The sequence below is a fragment of the Tasmannia lanceolata genome, unplaced genomic scaffold, assembly GCF_043159265.1.
Source record: "Tasmannia lanceolata isolate RefF3 unplaced genomic scaffold, GAP_Taslan_0.1 ptg000012l, whole genome shotgun sequence".
Classification (NCBI taxonomy): domain Eukaryota; kingdom Viridiplantae; phylum Streptophyta; class Magnoliopsida; order Canellales; family Winteraceae; genus Tasmannia; species Tasmannia lanceolata.
The window spans coordinates 19,113,171-19,135,491 of NW_027518689.1; the positions used below are offsets into that span (position 1 = coordinate 19,113,171).

A 22,321-nucleotide genomic window follows, 5' to 3' on the forward strand; every position below is an offset into this window, starting at 1 on the left:
CCTTCAGCTGAGGGGGCAAACCTTAAACAAATTGAAACTACAGGGGTGTATCTGTCACGTTTTAAACTATATGGGTGGAAGTGGATGTGTTAGAAACTAGAGGGGGTGTAAATGTAATTATCCCAAAGTTAAAAGTGAAAACCCACACGCACCGACTGTTACTGTATGTGAGTGTAATTTCTGCTTCTATAAGTTGAGTTGATTCAAGTGTTTGATTCAGCATTATTTGATTGTAATTACAACATTGTTTGATTACAGCATTGTTTGATTCAAGTGTGATGTGAGTGTAATTATATCATTGTTTGATTCAAGTGTAATGTGAGTGTAATTTCTGCTTCTATGAGTTGAGTTGCCTTGCCAAACAAGAATTTTCCTTAAAAATTTGCGTCAACGTGAAAAAACCCGACCCGACCAGAACCGACCCGAGATTTATCATGGGTAGGGCCGGGTTTGGGAATCGTGGGTTTTCCGAAAAAAAACCCGACCCGACCCGCCCGACCCGAGTTGCAGCCCTACACAATCTCAAACGAATGGGGCCTAAGGTGCGACAAAATGTAAGTGAAACAGTAGTCCCCACTGTACTATCTCTCTGACAAGTAGTTCCGAAGCAGACGACCAAGTCCATACCATTGACTTCTGGTAAACGAAGTTGGCTGTTTCTAATTCCAATCAGAGTCTCAAAACGGAGAAACCCTCTTATTTCCCTTCATTATTAATCTCCTCGAATTCAGATTCAAAATTGAGTGAGTTTGGGGCGATTCTTGTATGCAGATTCAATTCCGGGAAAATTTAGGGCGATTCTTATTCTTTCGGATTCAATTTTGGGAGAATTTAGGGCTGAAAAATGAAGAGAAGCAACAGCAACAATAGTATGAGGACGGTGGCCGTGGCAGTGAGCAGCGGATACAGTCGGAGTAGCCGGCGGGCTGTCCGTTGGGCTGTAGAAAATCTGATGCCCCAAGCCCACCGCTTCCTTCTCCTCCACGTTGCCCCTCTACTCAAATCCATCCCAACTCCATGTATGTATATTTCTACTTCATCTCTTCAAATTCCAAGTTTCTCCTTCCCCAATTTCTTGTTTTGGTTTGATGCTTTTTTGTTGCATGTGCATGTTTGGTTCTTCTCATTACTAATGAAATGATGTCTAAAATCCCTGTATTGATAATGGCAGTGGCACTACACAATTTTTTAACCACTTCTTCTAATTGGAGAGAATCTTGGGAATTGTATCAGCCTTCAAAGCAATTAGAAAAATGTAAAGTAAAATTTAGGGTGCCATTATCATTAAATAAATAAATAAATTAGGGGTGCAGATATGAATTTATTATTATTATTATTATTATTATTATTATCATTCTCCTAATTATTATTATTATTATTATTATTATGAATTCCCAACACAATGTATATCAACTTCATCTCTTCTCATTTCAATTAAAATTCCAAGTTTCTCCCCCAATTTCATGTTTTGATTTGATGCTTTTTTGTTGCATGTGCATGTTTGGTTCTTCTCATTACTAAGGAAATGATGTTGACACTCTCTGCTTTGATAATGGCACTCTACACTTGATTAACCAATTTTTTGATTGGAGATTATCTTGGGAATTTTAGCAAATTAGAAAAATGTTTAGTAAAAATTTTAGCAGCCTTCTGCTTTGAATTTCTTGTTTTGATTTGATGCTTTATTTTGTTGCCTGTTCAAGTTTGGTTCTTCTCATTACTAGGCCTCTGTTTGGATTGCTTGAATTTTGTAGAAAAGTTTGGAAAGGAAAAATATTTCTAAAATTCCCTACTTTTTTAACGCATGAAAAGATAAATTGAGCCATCCCTATTCAATTTTTACTTAGAAGGACCTTCAATTTATGATAATATATCTCTAAATTAATCACAATCACATTATTTCCCTCTGAATCATAGAAAGGAAGAATTTTTTCCTTCAGAAATGTTTTTCTTGCAATTCAAACTGGAAACCACTCCTTGTTTTCATAATGTAATTTCACACTTGATTAACTACTTTTATGATTATCTTGGGAATTGTGTCAACCTTTAAAGTAAATTACTGAATTAGAAAAGTGTAAAGTAAAAATTGTTAAAACAAGGGGTGCAGATATAAATTCCCTATTATTATTTCTATTGTTTTTCTTTTGTTGATGATTCATGGTAGCCGAAGTAAAAAAAGATTAAAATGTTAGTATAAATAAGTAAACATGGCAGTAAAAGAAGCAGCTGATGTATGAGCAAAAATGTAGGTTACTTAGGAGTTGGTGATTTTCTATATTTGTTTTATGATGATTGATCATAGGACTTAGTTACCCTGGTCTTGTGGGAAACCTTCTAGGAATTAGGATTAGGATTTATGAGGACCATAAAAGAAAGATGTCAAATTCTTATGCAAATATGCTGGACTATGATTTGGTCTTCTACTTTAGATTGTATGCTGAGAATTTTGAATTGAGACAGTGACCCTTTGGGTATGTAGGGTAACAGCCCAAAGATTGTATGTTGGGTATTTTCGAAATGGGCGATTTCATCATCTTTTAAATTCCGACGCATTCTGATATCCCAGAATATTTTAGAGGAGCCAGTATCAAGCACCACATAGTCAGCAATTGCCGCATTTGGATTAACGGCCAATCGGAACAGATTCGGATATTCCTCCAATAGAAGACGCTCCCCACACCATAGATCACACCAGAATCTAACCTTGTTGCCAATACCCACTTTAAATCTGACGTTTCTGTGGAATTGATCCCGCGCAGAGGTGATAGATTTCCATGCTCCTGAGCCCTTCCCCGCCACCACACTGTTATAGTTCCATTCTCCCCAATTACAACCGTATTTTTCTTTTATTAATTGGTGCCATAGCGCTTCCTTCTCCACCCCAAATCTCCACAGCCATTTATCGAGTAGGGTTTTATTGTGACACCTAATCTTTCCAATGCCCAGCCCCCCATTCCGACGAGCTCTACAGACCTTTTCCCACTTCGATAAGTGCTTCAATCTATTTCCCTGCTCCAGTCCTTCCCAAAGAAAATCTCTCTGGAGCTTTTCAATTCTTCTAGCAATCTTAACCGGAATTCTAAAGATTGACATATAGTATACTGGCATATTGCTCAGGGCCGCCTTGATGAGGGTGATTCTTCCCCCAAAGGATAACTATTGTTTTTTCCAAGTGCTAAGCTTTTTCTCCACCCTTTCCACAACAGAATCCCACAACGATGCTTTTCGAATACCGAAACCCAGGGGTAACCCCAAGTATTTAATAGGTAAATCAAAATGCAAACAACCCATCACTGAGGCATATTCATTAATACGACCCGAGTCCATATTGATACCTGCCACCGCGCTTTTTTTGAAGTTGATCTTCAGTCCCGATATAATCTCGAACCACCAAAAGATTCTTCTGATATTAACTATTTGCTCAGGTCCATCCTCCAATAATAAGATGGTGTCATCAGCAAATTGAAGATGAGATATTGAGGAGACATTAGCGCATGGTTTGAGGCCCTTGATATAGCCCTTCAATTTAGCATGAGATATGAGGCGGCTTAACGCTTCAGTGATCATGATGAATAAGTATGGTGATAACGGGTCTCCCTGTCTTAAACCACGGGAGCTTTGGAAAAACCCCGCCGGAGATCCATTAATTAGTATAGAGAAAGATGCAGACGAGATGCACCCCTTCATCCACAACGCCATCGCTCCCCAAATCCCATCCTTCCCAGCACGTAATCAAGAAATCCCCAGTCTAGCAGGCTGAAATCTGTTCAAAACTCCGATATGGATGAAGGACCTCCAAACAGTGGCATGGGTTCAATTGATTAAAGTGACAAGAAATGTGCATTGGTTGTGAAAGTTTTAGGGAAAAGTGAAATGACTGGAGATCTTTCAATCACTTGTATAGGATTAGGATCATCAACACTAGTTGATGTCACTTTTACTGAATCAATGAAGGATATGGGTTCAACCATTGGTGTGGGATCTGTTGTAGTTGTCTGAGAAGCGCTGGTTACCGCAGAAGGACCTTCAGCTAGGGAAGGGGCCTGACCACGAGAATCAAGTATGCTTGTTGTAGCAAAACATGTTATGAGGCTGATATAGGTGCTGGTGGATAAATATAGTGCCTAAGATTAGGCCAAACCCACTGTAAAATGTCAATCGTTGTCTGCAGAAAGAGAATGAGACTCATAAAACACATCTCACACAACCAAATTTTGGATCTAGACAATGATAGACTTTGTGATTGGCTCGATTTCCAAGAAACATACAGGGAGTAGTATCATAATTACCAGACGCTCCCTAGTTTGGTCATAACCTCGTTTCACACAACATGAGCCGGCAAAGGTCATGATCCAACAATTTTCACATTCACATCTACACTTTCAAGCATTTTTTCAAATTCCTTGATCTGGTCAAGACTCCAAATATTTAAATTACTTCTAATTTCACAAAATCTTTCTTCACTAAGGGGTTTTGTGAAGATGTCAGCAAGCTGATCATCAGTATTCACATATTCACTAGTTATAACCCCTTTAAGTGCATGATCTCTAATGAAGTGGTTGAAGACAAGGAGGTGGCTGCATGTAGACACCCTCTTTTAAATCTCAGTGGAAGAAGGGATTCTTCATGTCTAGCTGAAATAATGGCCATGACTGATTTGCCGCAAGAGAAGTTAGCATCCGAATGGATTCATTTTAGGTACAAGTGCAAATATCTCACTGTAGATTCTACAAGTCTGTGTATTCCCTTTAGCTACTAGCCTTTCTTATTTTTTAACTTATCGATCTTCTATGTACTTCATCGTTAGGACCCATTTATAACTTAATGTCTCTTTCCCTGAGAGAGAGAGAGAGAGAGAGAGAGAGAGAGAGGGTTGTCTCACCCCTCACTAATATATATATATATATATATATATATATATATATATATATATATATGTGTGTGTGTGTGTGAGAGAGAGAGTGTATTTGCGCGTGCGCATGTGTGAGAAATACAATGACCAAAATACCCTTATGTACATATAATGCATCTAACAAATGATATGGGTTCAACCATTGTTGTGAGATCTGTTGGATTTGTCTGAGAAGTGCTAGTCACCGCAGTGGGAACTTCACCTAGGGAAGTCGGCTGACCACGAGAATCACGTATGTTTGTTGTAGCAAAACAGGTTGTGAGGCTGATATACGTGTCTTATAGTGCCGAAGATCAGGCTAAACCCACCGGTCCTTTCATGTATAACCCAAGTGGCTCACGTATATGGTTGAAAGGGAGAGGGCACTTGTTCCTCTCTCTCTTTTTCTCTCACTTCTCTCACCTCTTATGAAACTTCCAACAAATGCAACAGCCAAGACACTAGCTTTAAATTTTTGCATTCCCATTTATCATATGCTGGACCATTCTTCCTTTCTTTGCCCAATGACATACCAGTTTACTGTTGCCAATATGTATCTTAGTGGATTGTGACCACTAGAGATAATTTGTGCCTTCCAACACTAATATTGTCATCTGCACATGTTGGGAATTATCTCTATAGCTACACATAGTAGAACTAATTCTTAGGGTTCTGGCTGCCGCAGAAGTGATCTCTAAATTAGTGCTAGTTAACATACTTTCTTGGAAGTCAATTCAATGCCTTGTACAGTGTAAGATCTATCCGTCTTCGTCTAAGAATGTCTCCAATCATTAATACAAATGTAGAAAAACAGTTCCGAACTACAAACCTTCATATATGATCCGAAAAATTTCAGATCTAAATAAACAACTCTGAATCAGATTCGGAAAAAATAAGATCTTACAAACAACCCCAAATCTGATCTGAGGCATATCCTTTATGATAGTCAACGTATAAAACTCTTCCTTATGCCCCCATACACTCGTATCTAGTTGCCAAAGAAGGACAACCTTATATAGAGGTGATGGACATACATAATGAGCATGAACTTTTTACGTACTTCCTTTCTCATCTTCCCCACAATATTATTTTCTCTATTTTACCCAACTGCTTTGGAGATCATTCCACCGAGTTCGGGCATAAAAGAATTGGCTATGAACTTCACCTTCTTATCATTAGGCTTCTCTTTGTATTTGAAGACCTTTTCTTCATTGAGGAGCCAATGAATTCTTCGATGTGCATTTGTCCTTGGAATTTGCGTATCTCCACCCCTATTCCGGAGTCCTGAGTACATTCCAAACAATGAGCGAGTTGTTCCTCGTCAAACCACTCTTGATAAGTGTGGTAATGTACCAGAGCCCACTAAATATGGAGGGACGTGCTGCGTAGGAGCGTCAGTGATGCTATCGTTGTTTTTGTATTCTCTTTCGCCTGGTATCCTCCACCGGGCGAGTCCTTTGGGTATCTCCACACTTATTCTGGATTCTCGAGTACATTCCGAAACAGGAGCGAGTTGTTCCTTGTCAAACAAGTCTTGATCAGTGTGGTTATGTACCAGAGCCCCACTAAATCCAAAGGGATGTGCTGGGCATGAACATCAGTGACACTTCCACTACACTCATTCGGATCGGCTGGAGTCTACTTAGGTGGCATTGCGTCCACATTCCCCTTCAAGATCAACTGGATTTGATACCAAGCTGATGGAAGTAAGGGCTTAAACTAAATTCACATTCACAAACTTACTGAAAAATCATGACATCTTGCAGTAACTTCACAATAAAATTCAGAAATCTGAAGTTCCGTGAAGGAACTGATATCAAGTGTCTTCAAAGCAACAACCAAGCAAGAAGAAGAGTGCAGTTACAGAAAATGAATGAAAACTCGAAATTCCACCAAAATATAAAATAAATCCAACTAAATTCAAAACCCTTGGCTTAGAGTTGTAATTCCCAAGAAACAAAGTTTCAAAATCAACTAACTACTTATGATTTTTTTTCTTGAGTTGGAACCCAACCTAAACCAACTAACACTCATTAAAATCTTCACATACTCCTAATCTCATTTGGTCTCTTTGATTAGATGCCCAAACCCAATCTAAACTCGTGAAATTTTCTATGGAAATCCTCCTATAATAAATCTTCCCCAAAAATCTACTTATTCAGCTTGCATAATCCTCTTCAAATACTTCTCCTTCCAAACCTTTCTAGATAACATAAAAATTCTGGAAAAACGACAGAGTTTGGAGAATTCCAGCTCCATCTGATAAGGAAGCTTCGATGACGTGAATTCTATGCTTATGTGTTCCTTTCTATATTGCCTAACATATGAAGTGATATCCTACATAGTAAGACTGCTTATAGTGAATTATTCCTGATGTTATCCTGTTCGGATAATTCTTTCTACAGCAGGCGACCAGGTCCGTATCCAGCAAGTGCGTGGTGATGTTGTGGCCATGTATATGCAGGACATGAAGTTAAAATCAGAGGAAATATTTCTCCCATTTAAGAGACTCTGCAGAACACTAGAGGCGAGTATTTTCTCTCTTTTTTCAATTCAACCCTAACCTCGTTGAACATTAAATAGTTAACTGTTGTTTTCAAAAATTGTCTAGATGGAGACTTTGGTTTTGGATGATGACAGCCCTGCAACTGCGCTTTTGAAATATATATCTGAATCCGGTACTGAAAGTTTAGTAATGGGTTCGTCCTCTTTGAACTGTATTTTGAGGTACGAATCTAGAGTATAAATATATTACTAACTCATTTACTGGCACATCCATTTTATGATAATTACCTTAACACTGTACACATTTATTATATTTTGTCTATATGTTACTGTCTGAATGTATTAGTAACTCATTTATTGACATCCATTATATGATAATCACCTCAACACAGTACACAGTTATTATATTTTGTCTATATTTTACTGTGTTGCAGGATCGATGTTTTAAATTTTGGTTTCGGTGTCAGTATCGGTGGGAAATTTCGGCTGAAATCATGTAAAATTAGGTTAAAAATTTCTGTGGAAATGTCTAAAATTTTGGTGGAAATTTCAGCATTCAGTGGAAATTTTTAAATTTTTTTAATTTTCGTTGGAAATCTTTATCATTTCAGTGAAAATTTTGTAAACAAGGCTGAAATTGTCACTGAAATCTTTTCAGCCTTATATACAAAATTTTCACTGAAATGATGAAGATTTCCAACGAAAATTAGAAAATTAAAAAATTTTCACTGATTGCTGAAATTTCCAAGAAATGTATACTAGAAAGTGTAACAGTAATTTTTTCTTATAATTCTTGAAATCTAGAACTTCTACTGTTTATTTGTTTTCTGCGTTGAAGTTAGGGAACAATTGGACTTGGAGTATTATGAAGAAACATTTAAGCCTTGTGCGTTTAAGATTATGACAACTGATTGTGAGTGCCAAACCTATTATTGGACTCAAAATTGCATTTAAATCTGAGTCAAATGATCAGTTTAGAGCTCACAATCACTTGTCATAATCTTAAACAAACAAGGCCTTGATTAAACACCCTAGTGACAGGTTTGTACATCACATCCGTAGATAAGGGATGAAGAAAAGGGTTCGATCCTATGATTTAGCCGACACTTTGAATTTATTGCTGACACACGTGTCCTGCCGTGAGGGCGAGCCTTGGCGCAACGGTAAGGTTGCTCCATTGTGACTTGGTTGTCACGGGTTTGAGTCACGGAAACAGCCTCTTTGCCAAGCAGGGGTTAGGCTGCATACATCTAGCCCTCCCCAGACCCCACAATGGAGGGAGCCTCGTGCACTGGGGCGCCCTCTTTTTTTTTTACACGTGTCCTGCTGTGTCCGACACGACACGCGTGTCCACATGTGTCGACACTCCTTTGGACACTTTTAAATGCATTTCTTGGAGTGTTAGAGTTAGTGTGGGCATGTGCACACATATTTGTGTATTAATCAATAATTTTACGTGTATGTACGTATGACCATTTCTAGATTTTTAGTTGTTTCCATGTCAAACAACTCATATCCGTGTCGAAACTTGACACACGAATCCGTATTGAAAAATTATGATTATATATACTTTCTATTTTAGCCATTTCCTCATTTCTAAATTTTGGGGGTTTGCTGTGTCTGACAGTCCGTGTCAGTGTCGACATGCGGCACTCGTGTTTGTGTCCACAAATCATAGGTTCGATCTTGTCTTCGAAGGATCTATCCTTAAATTTATTTTAAGGATTTATTTGACCCACTGAATGAGGGGAGAGTATATCTTTCTATTTGGATTTTAATGTGTTGGATTGACAATAAATATATTTTAATAACTGTTACAGTGGCTGCAATGGTATACAAAACAGTCTTAAGTAGTACATCACCCTTAATGAGGGTATTTTATGGTTTAGCACTCTGATGCTTTACCATAAACATAATCACAACATCAACTTTTATCGAAAAGGGACTGAAGTGATCTTATTGAAACGAAACCTAAGTAGTTTTTCCTCTTACTGAAATGAGGGTTTACAAACCCATTCCGTCCTTTCACACATTCCAAAATCATGTGATCTCAAAATGTTTATTTGGAGCTGATAGCAACGTTATATCCAACCTTAATGAGGGTATTTTATGGTTTAGCACTCTGATTCTTTACCATAAACATATTCACAACATCAACTTTTATCGAAAAAGGACTGAAGTGATCTTATTGAAACGAAACCTAAGTAGTGTTACCTCTTACTGAAAGGAGGGTTTACAAGCCCATTCCGTCCTTTCACACATTCCAAAGTCGTGTGATCTCAAAACATTTATTTGGAGCTGATAGCAACGTTATGTCCAACCATGTCAAAAACCGTTATACACTCCAAGAGAAAGCTGTAGTTTGCTGTCCTAATTTTTAACTGCTACATGCATTACAGTTAATAGGATGTTGGGGTTGGGCCTGTAGCTTAATGGTTGAGGCTTTGGATCTCGACCATGAGGTCTGAGGTTTGATTCAAGCTTACCTACCCAAAAAAAAAGGTTAATAGGATGTTGCAACTTGATATTTTGTTTGGATATTTGATGGGATTTGCTAAGAATGAAGCTAAGGTCTACATCATGAAGAAAATTGTTGCTCCTTAAATCAGCTGAGTGTATGATCTAGTTTCAGGTACGACAGTGTCATTCTTTTTTTAGATATTGTATTCCCTTGTAATACATTAAATAGGTCATTCAACCTATGGACTCGTAATGAGAAAATATGATTGAACTTCTTCCTCTGCAATGGATATTTTTTTTTGTCATGGTATCATAGCTGGCTAGTGCAGGTCTGCAGGAAGAGTATGAACCTCGGGTTCACACAAGTTCTCTCTTTCTCTCTCTCTCTCATATCCTGGTCTTTCCAAAATTTTCCCTGTCAAATCCTTAAATTAGATTACCAATGTCTGAATGTGGATGGAACTGCATATAGACTATATATATATATATATATATATATATATATATATATATATATATATACTGCATGTGCCTCAAATTGTTAATTTGACAAATACTCAAATAGTATTTCAGCTCCCGAATGGCCTTAGGGTCGTCTCCTTTGTTGGTGTGACAAAACTATCATTGATATTGATGTGAGAATTGTGGTTCTATTTCCCTTCTTCCTATCTCCATTAAGAGGTTAATATCTGCATTGCATAATGGGAAATTCCTTTCCTGGTCGAAATACCTGCATCCCTAAGAAATACTGCAAGTGCCTCAAATTGTTGATGTCACACTACTCAAATAGTCCTTCAGCTCCTAAATGGCCTTACGGTCGTCTCCTTTGTTGGTGTGACAAAAATATTATTGATATTGCTGTAAGAATTGCGTTTCTATCTCCCAAATGACCATCAAATCCTCCTTTTCAAAAAAGAAAAAGAAAAAAAGACCATCAAATCCTAGATCTACTGTTTATTGAAATCCTTATGCTCTTGCTGCTATCTGACATGTTTCTGGATGACAAAACAGAATGACTCAACTATTCAAAATAACCATGTACTCAGAGTCTCAGATATTGCAATTGTGTCGTGAAAGGTTTTTTCTTGCTTTCCTTGTAATTTGACTACTACTAGCAAGACCTAGATACTTGTAACTCCTTCAATATTTCACAATATGTTTACACATCCCAGTGTCCCTTCTTTTCAAGTAAATATCCTTTCAATGAGAGTTACCTTAAAATCCTATATACAACTTCCAAATGATCTGGTGATAACTTATGACATGCCTATATCAGCACATGCAATGGTGAGGTATATTTGCTTGCAGGTATGTCTTTGTTATAGCTGCTCATCTTTCAACACATCGCCTATCTGCACATATAGATTGTGATTCTGCTCCATGGGAGCATCAATCAATTTTTGTCCAATCTTCTTATGTCCTTTCGAGAGGGCAAGCCTTGGCGCAACGGTTAGGTTGCTCCATTGTGACCTGGTGGTCACAGGTTCGAGTCGTCACGGAAACAGGCTCTCTGCAAATCAGGGTTAAGGCTCCGTACATCTAGCCCTCCCTAGACCCCGCAATGGCGGGAGCCTCTTGCACTGGGCCGCCCTTCTTATATCCTTTCGCCCTGTTCGTTTAAGATTATGACAACCGATTGTGAGTGACAAACCTATTATTGGACTCAAAATATCATTTAAATTTGAGTCCAATAATCAGTTTAGCACTCACAATCGGTTGTCATAATCTTAAATGAACAGGGGCTTTAAGAGGTTAATCTATGCATTGCACGATGGGAAGTTCCCTTCTTGATGGAACTACCTAAATCCCTAAGAAATACTACAAGTGTCACAAATTATTGATGTCATACTACTCAAATAGTCCTCCTAAATGGCCTCAGGGTTGTCTCCTTTGTGGGTGTGAAAAAATATCATTGATGTTGCTGTAAGAACTGTGGTTCTATTTCCCTTCTTGACAGGCGTAGTATGATTTGTACTACTTTGTTTGGACCCAGCCGCTAACATCGCACTAACGGACATGTCAAACCGCAAACACAGTGAGTCGGTGACTGCTTAAGGTCATAGAAGCCTTCTTTGATTGGCACAATTTTCTTGTCCATGAGGTTGAAACTTTGGAGCATTAGGATTCATGTATATTTTCTCTTGAAGATCCCTGTTGATGACATTCTTTAGATCGAGATGGTGTCTTGGTGAAAGTGACAAAGAAATGTTAGCCGCAAAAGATAGAATGACCAATGTTGCCGAAAATGCCTATAGGGGGTCCGAAGCATGGTTACGTAATGTGGGAAGCGCGCTTCCACTTCGTTGGAAACACGTTTCCGTGTTTGGGTAAGCGTGTTTCGGGTCCCTTGGGATTCATGTCTCGGGCTTTTTGGAATCGTTCAGGATTCCGTTCGGTTCCTCGCTTCCTCTTCTTGTCTCTTCTTTGTTTTCTGATGAATAACAGGAGAAATACATGGAACTGGGTATTTACATGCAAAGTCATTTAAGTAAATGTCTTTGCTGATGATTTACATGTATTCTAAAAGGATAAAATTTCAACGTCTCAAACCTAGTACAGGAGAAAATATATGATGAGTGGGCGCACAAGGACGTACTCATCATCCCATCCTTGATATTTGATCCAACAACCGTTCACTTTTTTAGAAGCTGCTATTGGATCAAATATCAAGGGTGGTACTTCCATCATACCACTTTATGTCTTTGTACGTCCATTCATCGTATAATTTCTCATAGTATAAAATCCGACCTTTTTCGGTCATTTTGAAAAGGGTCAAAATCTTAACTTCCAAATGATGGGGTACTTTGCCAATTTAAAAATTGTTAAATTTTATCATGTCCAACCATTATTAAATCCCAAAAGTCCGGTATAAATTCTCATAAATTGGTCTAAAAAATTTTCATTTCAACTGACAGTGATTTTCCTTTAAATATGGGATCTTTACAACTTGGGTAAAGAGTTAGGGGCAGACCGAAAACAACTTGGGTAGAAACAGTGAGGAAAGACTTGATAGCTAGGAACATAACAGAGAACATGACCTTGGATATGATAGAATGGAAGAAAATGATCCACGTAGAAGAACCCAACTAGAACCAGGATTAGAGCCAGGTAGATTCCTTTTACCTTCTTTATGAATTTTTCTAAGGGATTTATTTAGCCGACCCCAACTAGTTTGGGAATTGGGACAAAGGCTTTGTTGAGTTGAGTTGAGTTGAGATTGGATCTTTACAACCTTGATGTTACAATGGATTGGGTTGCAGAGGATGACCCTGTTATTTTCACAATAGATGATTCATGCTGGCAAAAATGTTGATGATCCTTCATGTTTCCCTGTCGCCTTTCTTCACGCTTTCCCGTCACTTCCCTTCGTGCTTCACCAACCTTTCATGCTTCCCGCTTCCCACCTTCCCAGGAGCCTTCGCTTCTTGCTTTGCTTCCTGCACCAACAACTATGAGATTGACTCTCAAGAGAGTTCAAAACTTCAACTAGGTGATTGGAGCAAATATATCCCAATAGTCCACTGTTAGCCTTTGAATATAGCCTTTAGCCCCAAGGTTGGGTTTTTGCCTCACCATTATATTAAATACCTTGTACTTTAGGGTGTACTACATTTTCTCCTTATTGCTCAATTTCCTTTTGCTAAGGTTATGTTTGGCAACTCTTTTTGTGATTCTTCGACGAAACTGGTAGAAATGGGATAATGAGAATCTTTTGAAGCGGATCATAGTTGCTTTGAGCATGTTTAGATAACTCACAATTATCACAATGAAATCTAACCGGCTTATGTAATGATTTAAATTGAGGTACAATGATGCATAGGGAATGAAAGCCTACATGGCCGAATCTGGGTATCTCAAAAAGAGTTTTATGATCGGCTACAATATGGAACAGAAAGCTAGATATAAAAGTAGAGGGATCCATAGAAGAATCCACAACTCCAGCAACCAGACAATCACATGCAACAACCATGATTTTAAATTTCCCCGATTTTTTTTTCAGAAACGACTGAAATGTTTCCATTTCCATCCCCACCGATACACGATTTTATTTCACGTCATTGTTTCCCTAAAATTTTGTCCAAAATTCCCAAAATTCTCTAAATTCGACCGAAATGCTCAAAATGACAAAAAAAAAGAAAGAAGGAAAGATATTATTTGAATTTCTTTTGTCTTTTGTCTTTTCTCTTTTGTCTCTTTCTCTTTGTATTTCTTGTGGACCATCTCGGTTCTTTTTCAATATATCATATTACCATTTCAAAAAAAAATAAAAATTCTTTGAATTTCATTTCATTAATGTAGAGAATGATATTTGGTAGGCAACATAATTGAGCTGCACAACAAAGTAACCGTATCTTATGCATGGGATGTTAGATTGGCATAGGACCAATAATACCTCGTAACTCCGTGGTATTGACTTAGGGTGTCTAGAGGTGTCAACAGGATATCCAATAAGCTTGTAGCAGTGATCATGCTCATGGCCAGACTTGCCACAATACTAATATGTAAAGGCTGATTGGCCATGACCACGACCGCCATGGTCACCAATGGGTGCTCCGCCCGTAGAAGGTTGAGAATCAGAAACTCTGGTACCATAACTCCTAGTAGGTCTGAAATCAGAAACGAAGCCAGTACGATGATGAGAGATCTTGGGGTATCTACTCATCGGAGAACGATGCTCTTCCTTATCGAAGAGAATGCCATACACTGTGCTAAGAGGAGGAAGAGAATGAGTTACAAAAATCAATGTCCCTGTTTGCTCAAACTCTGGACGAAGTCCACAAAGAACGATGTATATCTGATGGTACTCCTCCCCTCCCGCTTAGCCAACTTAGCCGCATCGTCTTTGCAAGAATCAGGAAGTGGTTCATAGTGATTTAGCACATCCCACATCCTCTTAAGATCCCACGTGATCTTAAGAGAGCTAAAGTATTACCCCATCGTGCTATCTCCCTGCTTGCAGGCTGCAATGGCCTGGGTGAGTTGATAAACCCTGTTATCATGTTCCATAGGTGCAAATTTTGCCCACAACTTTGAGGCGGATTTGTAGAACATGTATACCCTGGAAACCTATGATTTGGCCGACACTTTGAATTTATTGTTGACACACGTGTCGTGTCCGACACGACACCTGTGTCCACAAGTGTCGACACTCTTTTTGACACTTTTAAATGTATGCAAGAAGTGTAGGTAACTTTATATGTATGGACGTGCCGGAGTTGAATATCCATCCAAGAAGGATGGATTCATTGAAATTTTCTGTATCACTCATGCCTATTTGCCATGGGGTAGCCCCAGTTAGAAGGCTCATTTTCATATGGCCTTGCACACACAGAATAATGGCTCGTAAACATTGCAAGTAATTGGAAGAAGTGAGTTTAACCGTGGTAATGGTGGTTGGATTATTTCGGAAGTCATGGACTTATAGATATCAAGAGTAACCATTGCCATGATTAGGGTTTATGTCTAACAAACAAGATGGATAAAGAAGAAAAAACACCACAAGAACACAACAAAAAGGAGATTTTGGAAGCCAAATAAAACCTAAAAAAAGCCCCCAAAGATTAAAAGGGAAGATCCAAAAAAGAACAAAGGGAGATGGTTAAGAAACAACCATCAACAATTTCCAAAACCAGCCAAAGATTTTTTTTCTTTTTTTTTGTGTGCGTGGGAGTGGAGAGAGGAAAACTGAGAAAAAAAGGGCCCAAGGAAGATGACACCCTTTTATAGATGAAAACTAGCATGTATCTTTGGATCTAGCTAGGAATGGAAGGAGACTTGGGAGGGAGTGTTGGTAGGTAGAAAGCAATTCCAATGGAGAGAATCCCCCTTCCAAATGCGTACTTTTGAAACAAGATCAAGGTGGAATCCCCCTTGCTGGGAAAGATGATGCTTTTAGCCCTCCCTTCCTCCCTCCCTTCCTCCCTCCCTCCCTCTCTCTCTCCCTCTAAAAAAATAGACGATTCTAGATTCTTTGAAATGGAAAATAAAGATTATAGTTCACCTCAAGATAGCACTGCCATGATACCATAACCATTCACCCTCCATTTTCCAGGAAATAGATGAAAAGAAGATTTTTCTTGGTTATCGGGCAATGATAAACACAAGAAGTAAAAACAAAATTTAGCCTTAATGTGGATCTGATTCCATGTAGCTTGATGGTTGATGTTAGAGTGAACGGGGAATAAGAAACTGAGAAGAGAGTGGAAAAGAGAGGAAATGTGGTGTGAAGAGCATAAGGAGAGGAGATACTCCTTTGCCTTATATAAACATTCTTTATTATAGTAACCAAACTACCTTTAATGAGGGCAAATAATAATTAAAACAAAACAGACTAGTACATGACAAACTAACTTCATACCAACTATACATATGACCAAGGGTCTGAAATTGGAATCCAATCGTAAATCGTAACAGGGTTCGAATCGTAAATCGGATTGTAAATCGTAAGAATTTTTTCAGATTTATATATAAAAATGAGATTTTTTAAAAAAAATATAAAAAAGACAAAAATAAGAATAAAATGAGTTATTATCTATTTTCCATTCAAAACTATTAAATTAAATATTCTATGATGAATAATCCAAAGCACAAACTATTTATCATACAATAAATCACTAAACAAAGCACAAATTATATTCACCGTACAATAAATCATCATATAATTTATCACAACAATAAACAAATCACATACTCAATTCTATAATAATGATCATACAATTAATCATGCTACAAAGAAATGCCAGCAATAAACAAAGCACATTGAAATGATTTCAATATTGAAATCACAATCAGTTCTTTAAATCCATAACAAACAGAATCGCAAAAATCGTAAAAAGAATTGTAAAAATCGTACAATTCGAAGTTGAATCGTATGATTTTTACGAAAAACGATTCTTCCTTCCGATTTGAATCGTTCAACCCACGATTCGATTTGAATCGTACGTTTCAAATCGTGAATCGTACGATTTTAACAACATTGCATATGACGTAGAACAACACATTACAACATGTAGGGTGAATGGTACACAAATGTCTCCCTTTGTGTAAAGCAATATGTAAATCAAGGTCGGAACTAGAATGCTAGGAGAGGAATTGACATGTGAAGAAGCAAAAGGTGGAGTCAAGGTTCTTGGGTCTTAGGTGTTAATTTGTTGTTCATTCGAGCGATATAGGCCATTAACTGTCGAGTGTACGCAACTATGTATTCAACTTTTTGATAAGTTGGAAAGATCAACAGACGATATGGCCAGTGGGCCTTTGGGCTCTTAGGGCCTCCCCCTTAGATGGAAAAAGTTAATACTTCAGTACTATTGAAGAAGGAATCTAGGAAAATCTTAACTGGGACCTGACTAATGTCACTGGTCACTGAAATGCAGCTCCCATGGCAATAGTGGACCAAAGCGGAGGTTCTAAGTTCTAGCTTCTCTTTGGTCGTTGTTTTGAATCTTCTTTGGCACATACTTAAAAATTTGAAAGGGATTCTTGAATTCTTTTCCGCTAATTTTTCCATCTTTAAATTCTCTTACAATTGCACATCCATAAAAATATCAGTAAATGACATGCTACAAATGAACCCATGAAATCCCCAAATCATGACTGGTTGAAATTGACTGATAATCCATGAGCTTTATATGTATTTACTTTGATTGGTACTTCTTTTGTTGAAGAACCTATGATATATTTGGTTATGATTCTAAGCTTTCAGTTGCAATTTCTTAGGAAATTAAGATGTGCAGATGTACCGTCAACTGTCCTGAAACAGGGGTCCAACACTTGCAACATTTATGTAGTTTCACGACACAAGCTCAAAATGAAATTGGTTGATCCCTATAATCTTGAAGGTATGTTAGACAGCTTGCTTATTCATGCCTATTATAACTTTTATTTGAATGATAAATCTCTATCATTTGTTGCTATGATTTTGTGTTCATCACGTTCTGTGATTATGGTGTGATCCTTACAGGGCCTCATACGGCTTCACAAATTCATCACCCAAGGAAGCGTCATCAATCAATTAAACTCAAAGTGTTTGCTAAAACAAAAGGTGGTCATAGTATTGATAAACTAACGTCTGGGCTTGGTTCTTTTGTGGGGACAAAAGGTCAGAACTTGGAAGTGTCAAACAAAGAAGATTTTAATGGCACATCTTCTCGAGCATCTAATGATGGTGATTCTTTTACTAATGTTGGAGCAAAATCCCAAGTTAGTTTCCTATTGCCTTCCAGTGAAAGAGAGCATAGGGAAGGAAACCTTGATAATTTAGAGAATAGAACCCTTGAAGTACAGACGTGTAAAGAACATGATATTGTGGCTGCTTTTAAGGATACACCTTTGAGTCTTCTACAATTCACAGAAGAGGTAAGGATTTCTAAGTTCTGTTAGGGCCTATTTGGATGCCGAGAAGATTTTGATAATTTGGATCGGATCAAATTCTTGGATTTCTAATTCAGCAGCTGACAGTGAAGAAAAATCAGATTTCTAAATTTGCTGTGGAAATAAGAAATTGGAAATCCACAGATCTGGCAGTTTCCTTCACCCTCTTTGCTCCTCAACCTCTCCCCTCCACTTGGAAGTACCCCCTTCCTTTCTATCTCCCTCTACATGAGCTGCCGGATCTATTCAATTTGTATTCAAAACTCAATTCCAAATCCAAATACAAAATGGGAGGTATCCAAATGGGCCCTTAGTCTACAGCTTCATGAATTTTTTCATAAAAAAATAATCATAGTTCCAAAGGGAGACAATTCCTGTCCCCATGCTCATCGTTTGAAATTTCAGCCGGAAGTACCTGAATACGATATTTCGCCCAACTTTCCAAGATTTCCACCAAAATTTTAAAAAAAGATTTCCACCGAAATTCCCAAAATTTTGGCCGGAATTTCCACCGAAATCCTGTAAAATACCGAAATTGTTTTCTGAAATTTCGATTGAAACCGAAAAATTTCGGTTTCGGTTGTGGCTGAAACCGACATTTAAAACCTTGCCCCTGCTAACCTTTTGCCATACACAATATATTGTGGTAACAACATAAATATGAAGTAACTCTTATATCTATTGGATCGATTTTTTGTGCAGTCTGATGTTCAGGCTGAAATAGAACGGTTGAGGCAAGAACTACAAAACACTCTGACCGTGTATAATGAAGCTTGTGAAGACTTGATCTATGCAAAGAGAAAGGTCAGAATTGGATTGATTTGTATCACAATAATCATGTCCACACACATTCACACGCAAACACATACACAAATAAATATATGATTGCATCCTGTTAGATAACCACAGGTGCTTTTCGCAGGCCCAGTTTCTTTTTGTTGAATGCTCTGAGGAGGCAAGGAAAGTGAGAGATGCCCTAGAGAGAGAAGAAATATCTAAAAGAGTTGCTGCAGAAGAGAACACCAAGCATTTGGAAGCCATTAAGGAAGCTGAGGTGGCAAGACAATTGTTTGCAAAAGAAGCCCATGAAAGACAGAGAGCACAAATGAATGCCCTTAAAGAGTCATCCGAGAAAAAGAAAGTAGCGGATGCTCTTTTTTCAAGTGACAAAAGGTGCAGATGGTACTCCAAAGATGAAATAGAAGTCGCAACAGATGGCTTCTCTGAAGCCAAAAGGATAGGTGAGGGCTCTTATGGGGCAGTATACAAATGCAATCTCGATCATACACCAGTAGCTGTCAAGGTTCTTCGGCAAGATGCATCTGACAAGAAAGAGGAATTTCTTAGAGAGGTACATATGAGTTTATCTATTTGATCCTAATGGTCTACCATAATATCAAATTAAATGCAGACTTAGGTTGAAGTCCTGCAATCAGTCTGCCTTAAACACTAAGTCACAAATATATATTACTTTTTTTTTGAAAGGTAAAACTTGCATTCGGTCACTTCACTTATCATCACTGCCCAACACTAAGTCACAAATATCGTTCTCGGGAATTTCTCGGCAAGGGAAAATCTCCTGATATATTACTTTTTTTTTTTTTTTTCGGGTTTATATCATGAAAAAGCTGATAAATATAAAATTATTTTCAAATATATAAAATTATATAAATCAAGAAAAATAGAAAATATCGTGATATTGTAGCGATATTATCATGGTAAATGAAAACATCACTTTATTTTTTGAACACTCCGGATTATTTCGGGATTTTATCGTTTTATCAAAATGATGCGATAAATACGCTATATTTTGAAAATATCAGGGATATTTGTGACATAACTTAAACCACTTCTTATCTGTAGCGGAAAAAGGAGATAAGAAAACCTAGGGTCTGTGCCTGACATCAACTCTGAAGGTCAACTGGATTTAAAATTCTACTTTTTTCTATGACCATTTTGCAGGTTGAAATTCTTAGTCAACTACATCATCCACACATAGTCTTACTGCTTGGTGCCTGTCCAGAAAATGGGTGTTTGGTATATGAATACATGGAAAATGGAAGCCTCGAGGATCGACTTTTCTTCCCTGCGGCCACCACCCCCCTTCCGTGGTTTATTCGATTCCAAATTGTTTATGAAATGGCTTGTGGGCTTGCATTCTTACATGTCTCAAAACCCGAACCAATTGTTCACCGAGATCTGAAACCCGGAAATATCCTGTTAGACAAGAATTTCGTGAGCAAGATTGGAGATGTTGGTCTCGCTAAAATCATCTCAGATGTTGTTCCTGATGGTGTTACAGAATACAGAGATACTATTCTTGCAGGTACACTCTATTACATGGATCCTGAATACCAACGAACCGGTACGGTCCGACCCAAATCAGATTTATACGCTTTTGGAATCATCACCCTCCAACTTTTGACCGCGAAGCATCCATTGGGGCTGTTAGTGACAGTTGAAAGTGCTATTAATAATGGTTCCTTTGTAGACATACTTGACAAATCAATATCAGATTGGCCGCTTTCAGAGTCGGAGAAGTTAGCCCAAATTGCATTGAAATGCTCAAGACTAAGATGCCGGGACCGCCCAGATCTTGAATCTGAAGTGTTGCCAGAACTCAAAGAACTCTTGGATGTAGTAGATGCTCACATTATACTGCAAAGATGCAATATCCCTCCACTAAGCCACTATTTTTGTCCGATCCTTCAGGTGCAAAATTGATACACTAGACCATGAACTTTGGGTGATCAATCATTTAATTTTTTTTTTTTGGCATGGATTTAAATTTCGGTTTGAGTTTCGGTTTCGGCCTTCACCGAAATCAAAATTTCGGCCAAAATCCGGTAAAAAAAGTATTATTTTATTATTTCTGAAAGTTCGTCCGAAATTAGCAAAGTCCGAAATTTCAGAATAATAGTATATTAAAAAAACAATCAATTTCTTCAAATTTCAGCTGAAATTCCTGAAATTTCCAAAATTTCAGCCAAAATTTGGGAAATCCGAAGAAATTTCGGTTTTGATCCCACTGAAATCCGAAATTTAAACCATGCTTTTGAGTTGCATCTTTTATACTGTCATGCGTTCATGTGTATATGTCTCAGGTGTGTGCATTTTGTATGTGCCTGTGCAGGACGTGATGGATGATCCGTACATTGCGGCTGATGGATTTACATATGAATATAGAGCGATCAAGGCATGGCTTGAGAAATACAGCATCTCTCCTGTGACCAAACTTAGGCTCGCACATAACCAGCTAACGCCAAACCATACAATGCATTCAGCCATACAAGAATGGAAGTCGCTTACAACATTGTCAAGTTCTTGAAAAGGCACAGATGGTCGGGACCTTGACTACTTGAGAAGAGTTTGCATCTTAACGCCATTCATAACTTCACGAAGCTAGTGTGGCAGAGATGGGATTAATAGGGCACATGTGTTGAAGCTATGTGTAGTTATAGAGCCTACTATTGCAAGAGCTTGAATGTCCTTAGGTTCTCTAGTACAATATAAAAGTAGTTTATTTTCGAGTCATTGGCTGAAAAATTCAATTTAAGAATGGAACATATGCCCATACTTGTGGGTAAAAATACCATTCAAAAAAAAAAAAGACTTGTTGGTAAAAAGATTATATTGATGTTTTCCCCGTTTTAAGTTCCCTTTTAGCATGATGTATATATATATATATATATATATATTAAGCTGGCCTTTTGGTAATGGAATGATCACGTAACCAAGTTGGAGTTGTGGAAGATACGGTTGGACATTTGATGCTGAAGAGATGTTTATCTATAACTACCAAGGACATAAAAGGTGTGTATTCTAAGGGGTCGAGAGACTGTTTTGAGGTTGGAAACAATTGTATTATAGATTAGCTGGTACTCAACTTTGGATGGATCTTGTGGACATTATCTTTATGCATTAACTGGTTTTCAGCAAGGATAGCTGTGTAAATTTCATACAAGATGGGTGGTTGTTGGTCATCCTTTTGATATTCACGATATTGGTATCAGTTATGTTTTATCCATGTTGTTCAAAATTTTCATTAAATATTTGTTGCTGTGTTAGCATCAGTAACGTATTAGTTTTGTT

The 22,321-nt window shown here is 37.8% G+C and overlaps 1 protein-coding gene across 2 annotated transcripts; it reads left to right on the forward strand.

The window, feature by feature from the left end:
- The first annotated feature begins 643 nt into the window (after nucleotides 1–643).
- LOC143887681 (U-box domain-containing protein kinase family protein) lies at nucleotides 644–22,252 on the forward strand. Of its 2 annotated transcripts, none has more exons than XM_077391809.1 (9): nucleotides 644–1,019; nucleotides 7,297–7,418; nucleotides 7,503–7,618; nucleotides 17,576–17,697; nucleotides 17,820–18,214; nucleotides 18,932–19,033; nucleotides 19,152–19,580; nucleotides 20,192–20,941; nucleotides 21,363–22,252. In XM_077391809.1, exons 1-9 carry the CDS (start codon nucleotides 845–847, stop codon nucleotides 21,555–21,557), a joined length of 2,406 nt encoding a protein of 801 aa, XP_077247924.1. In that variant the 5' UTR covers nucleotides 644–844; the 3' UTR covers nucleotides 21,558–22,252. The 2 variants fall into 2 exon arrangements, with proteins under 2 accessions (XP_077247924.1, XP_077247925.1); XM_077391810.1 differs by having other exon boundaries at nucleotides 7,300–7,418.
- The last annotated feature ends 69 nt before the right edge of the window (nucleotides 22,253–22,321 follow it).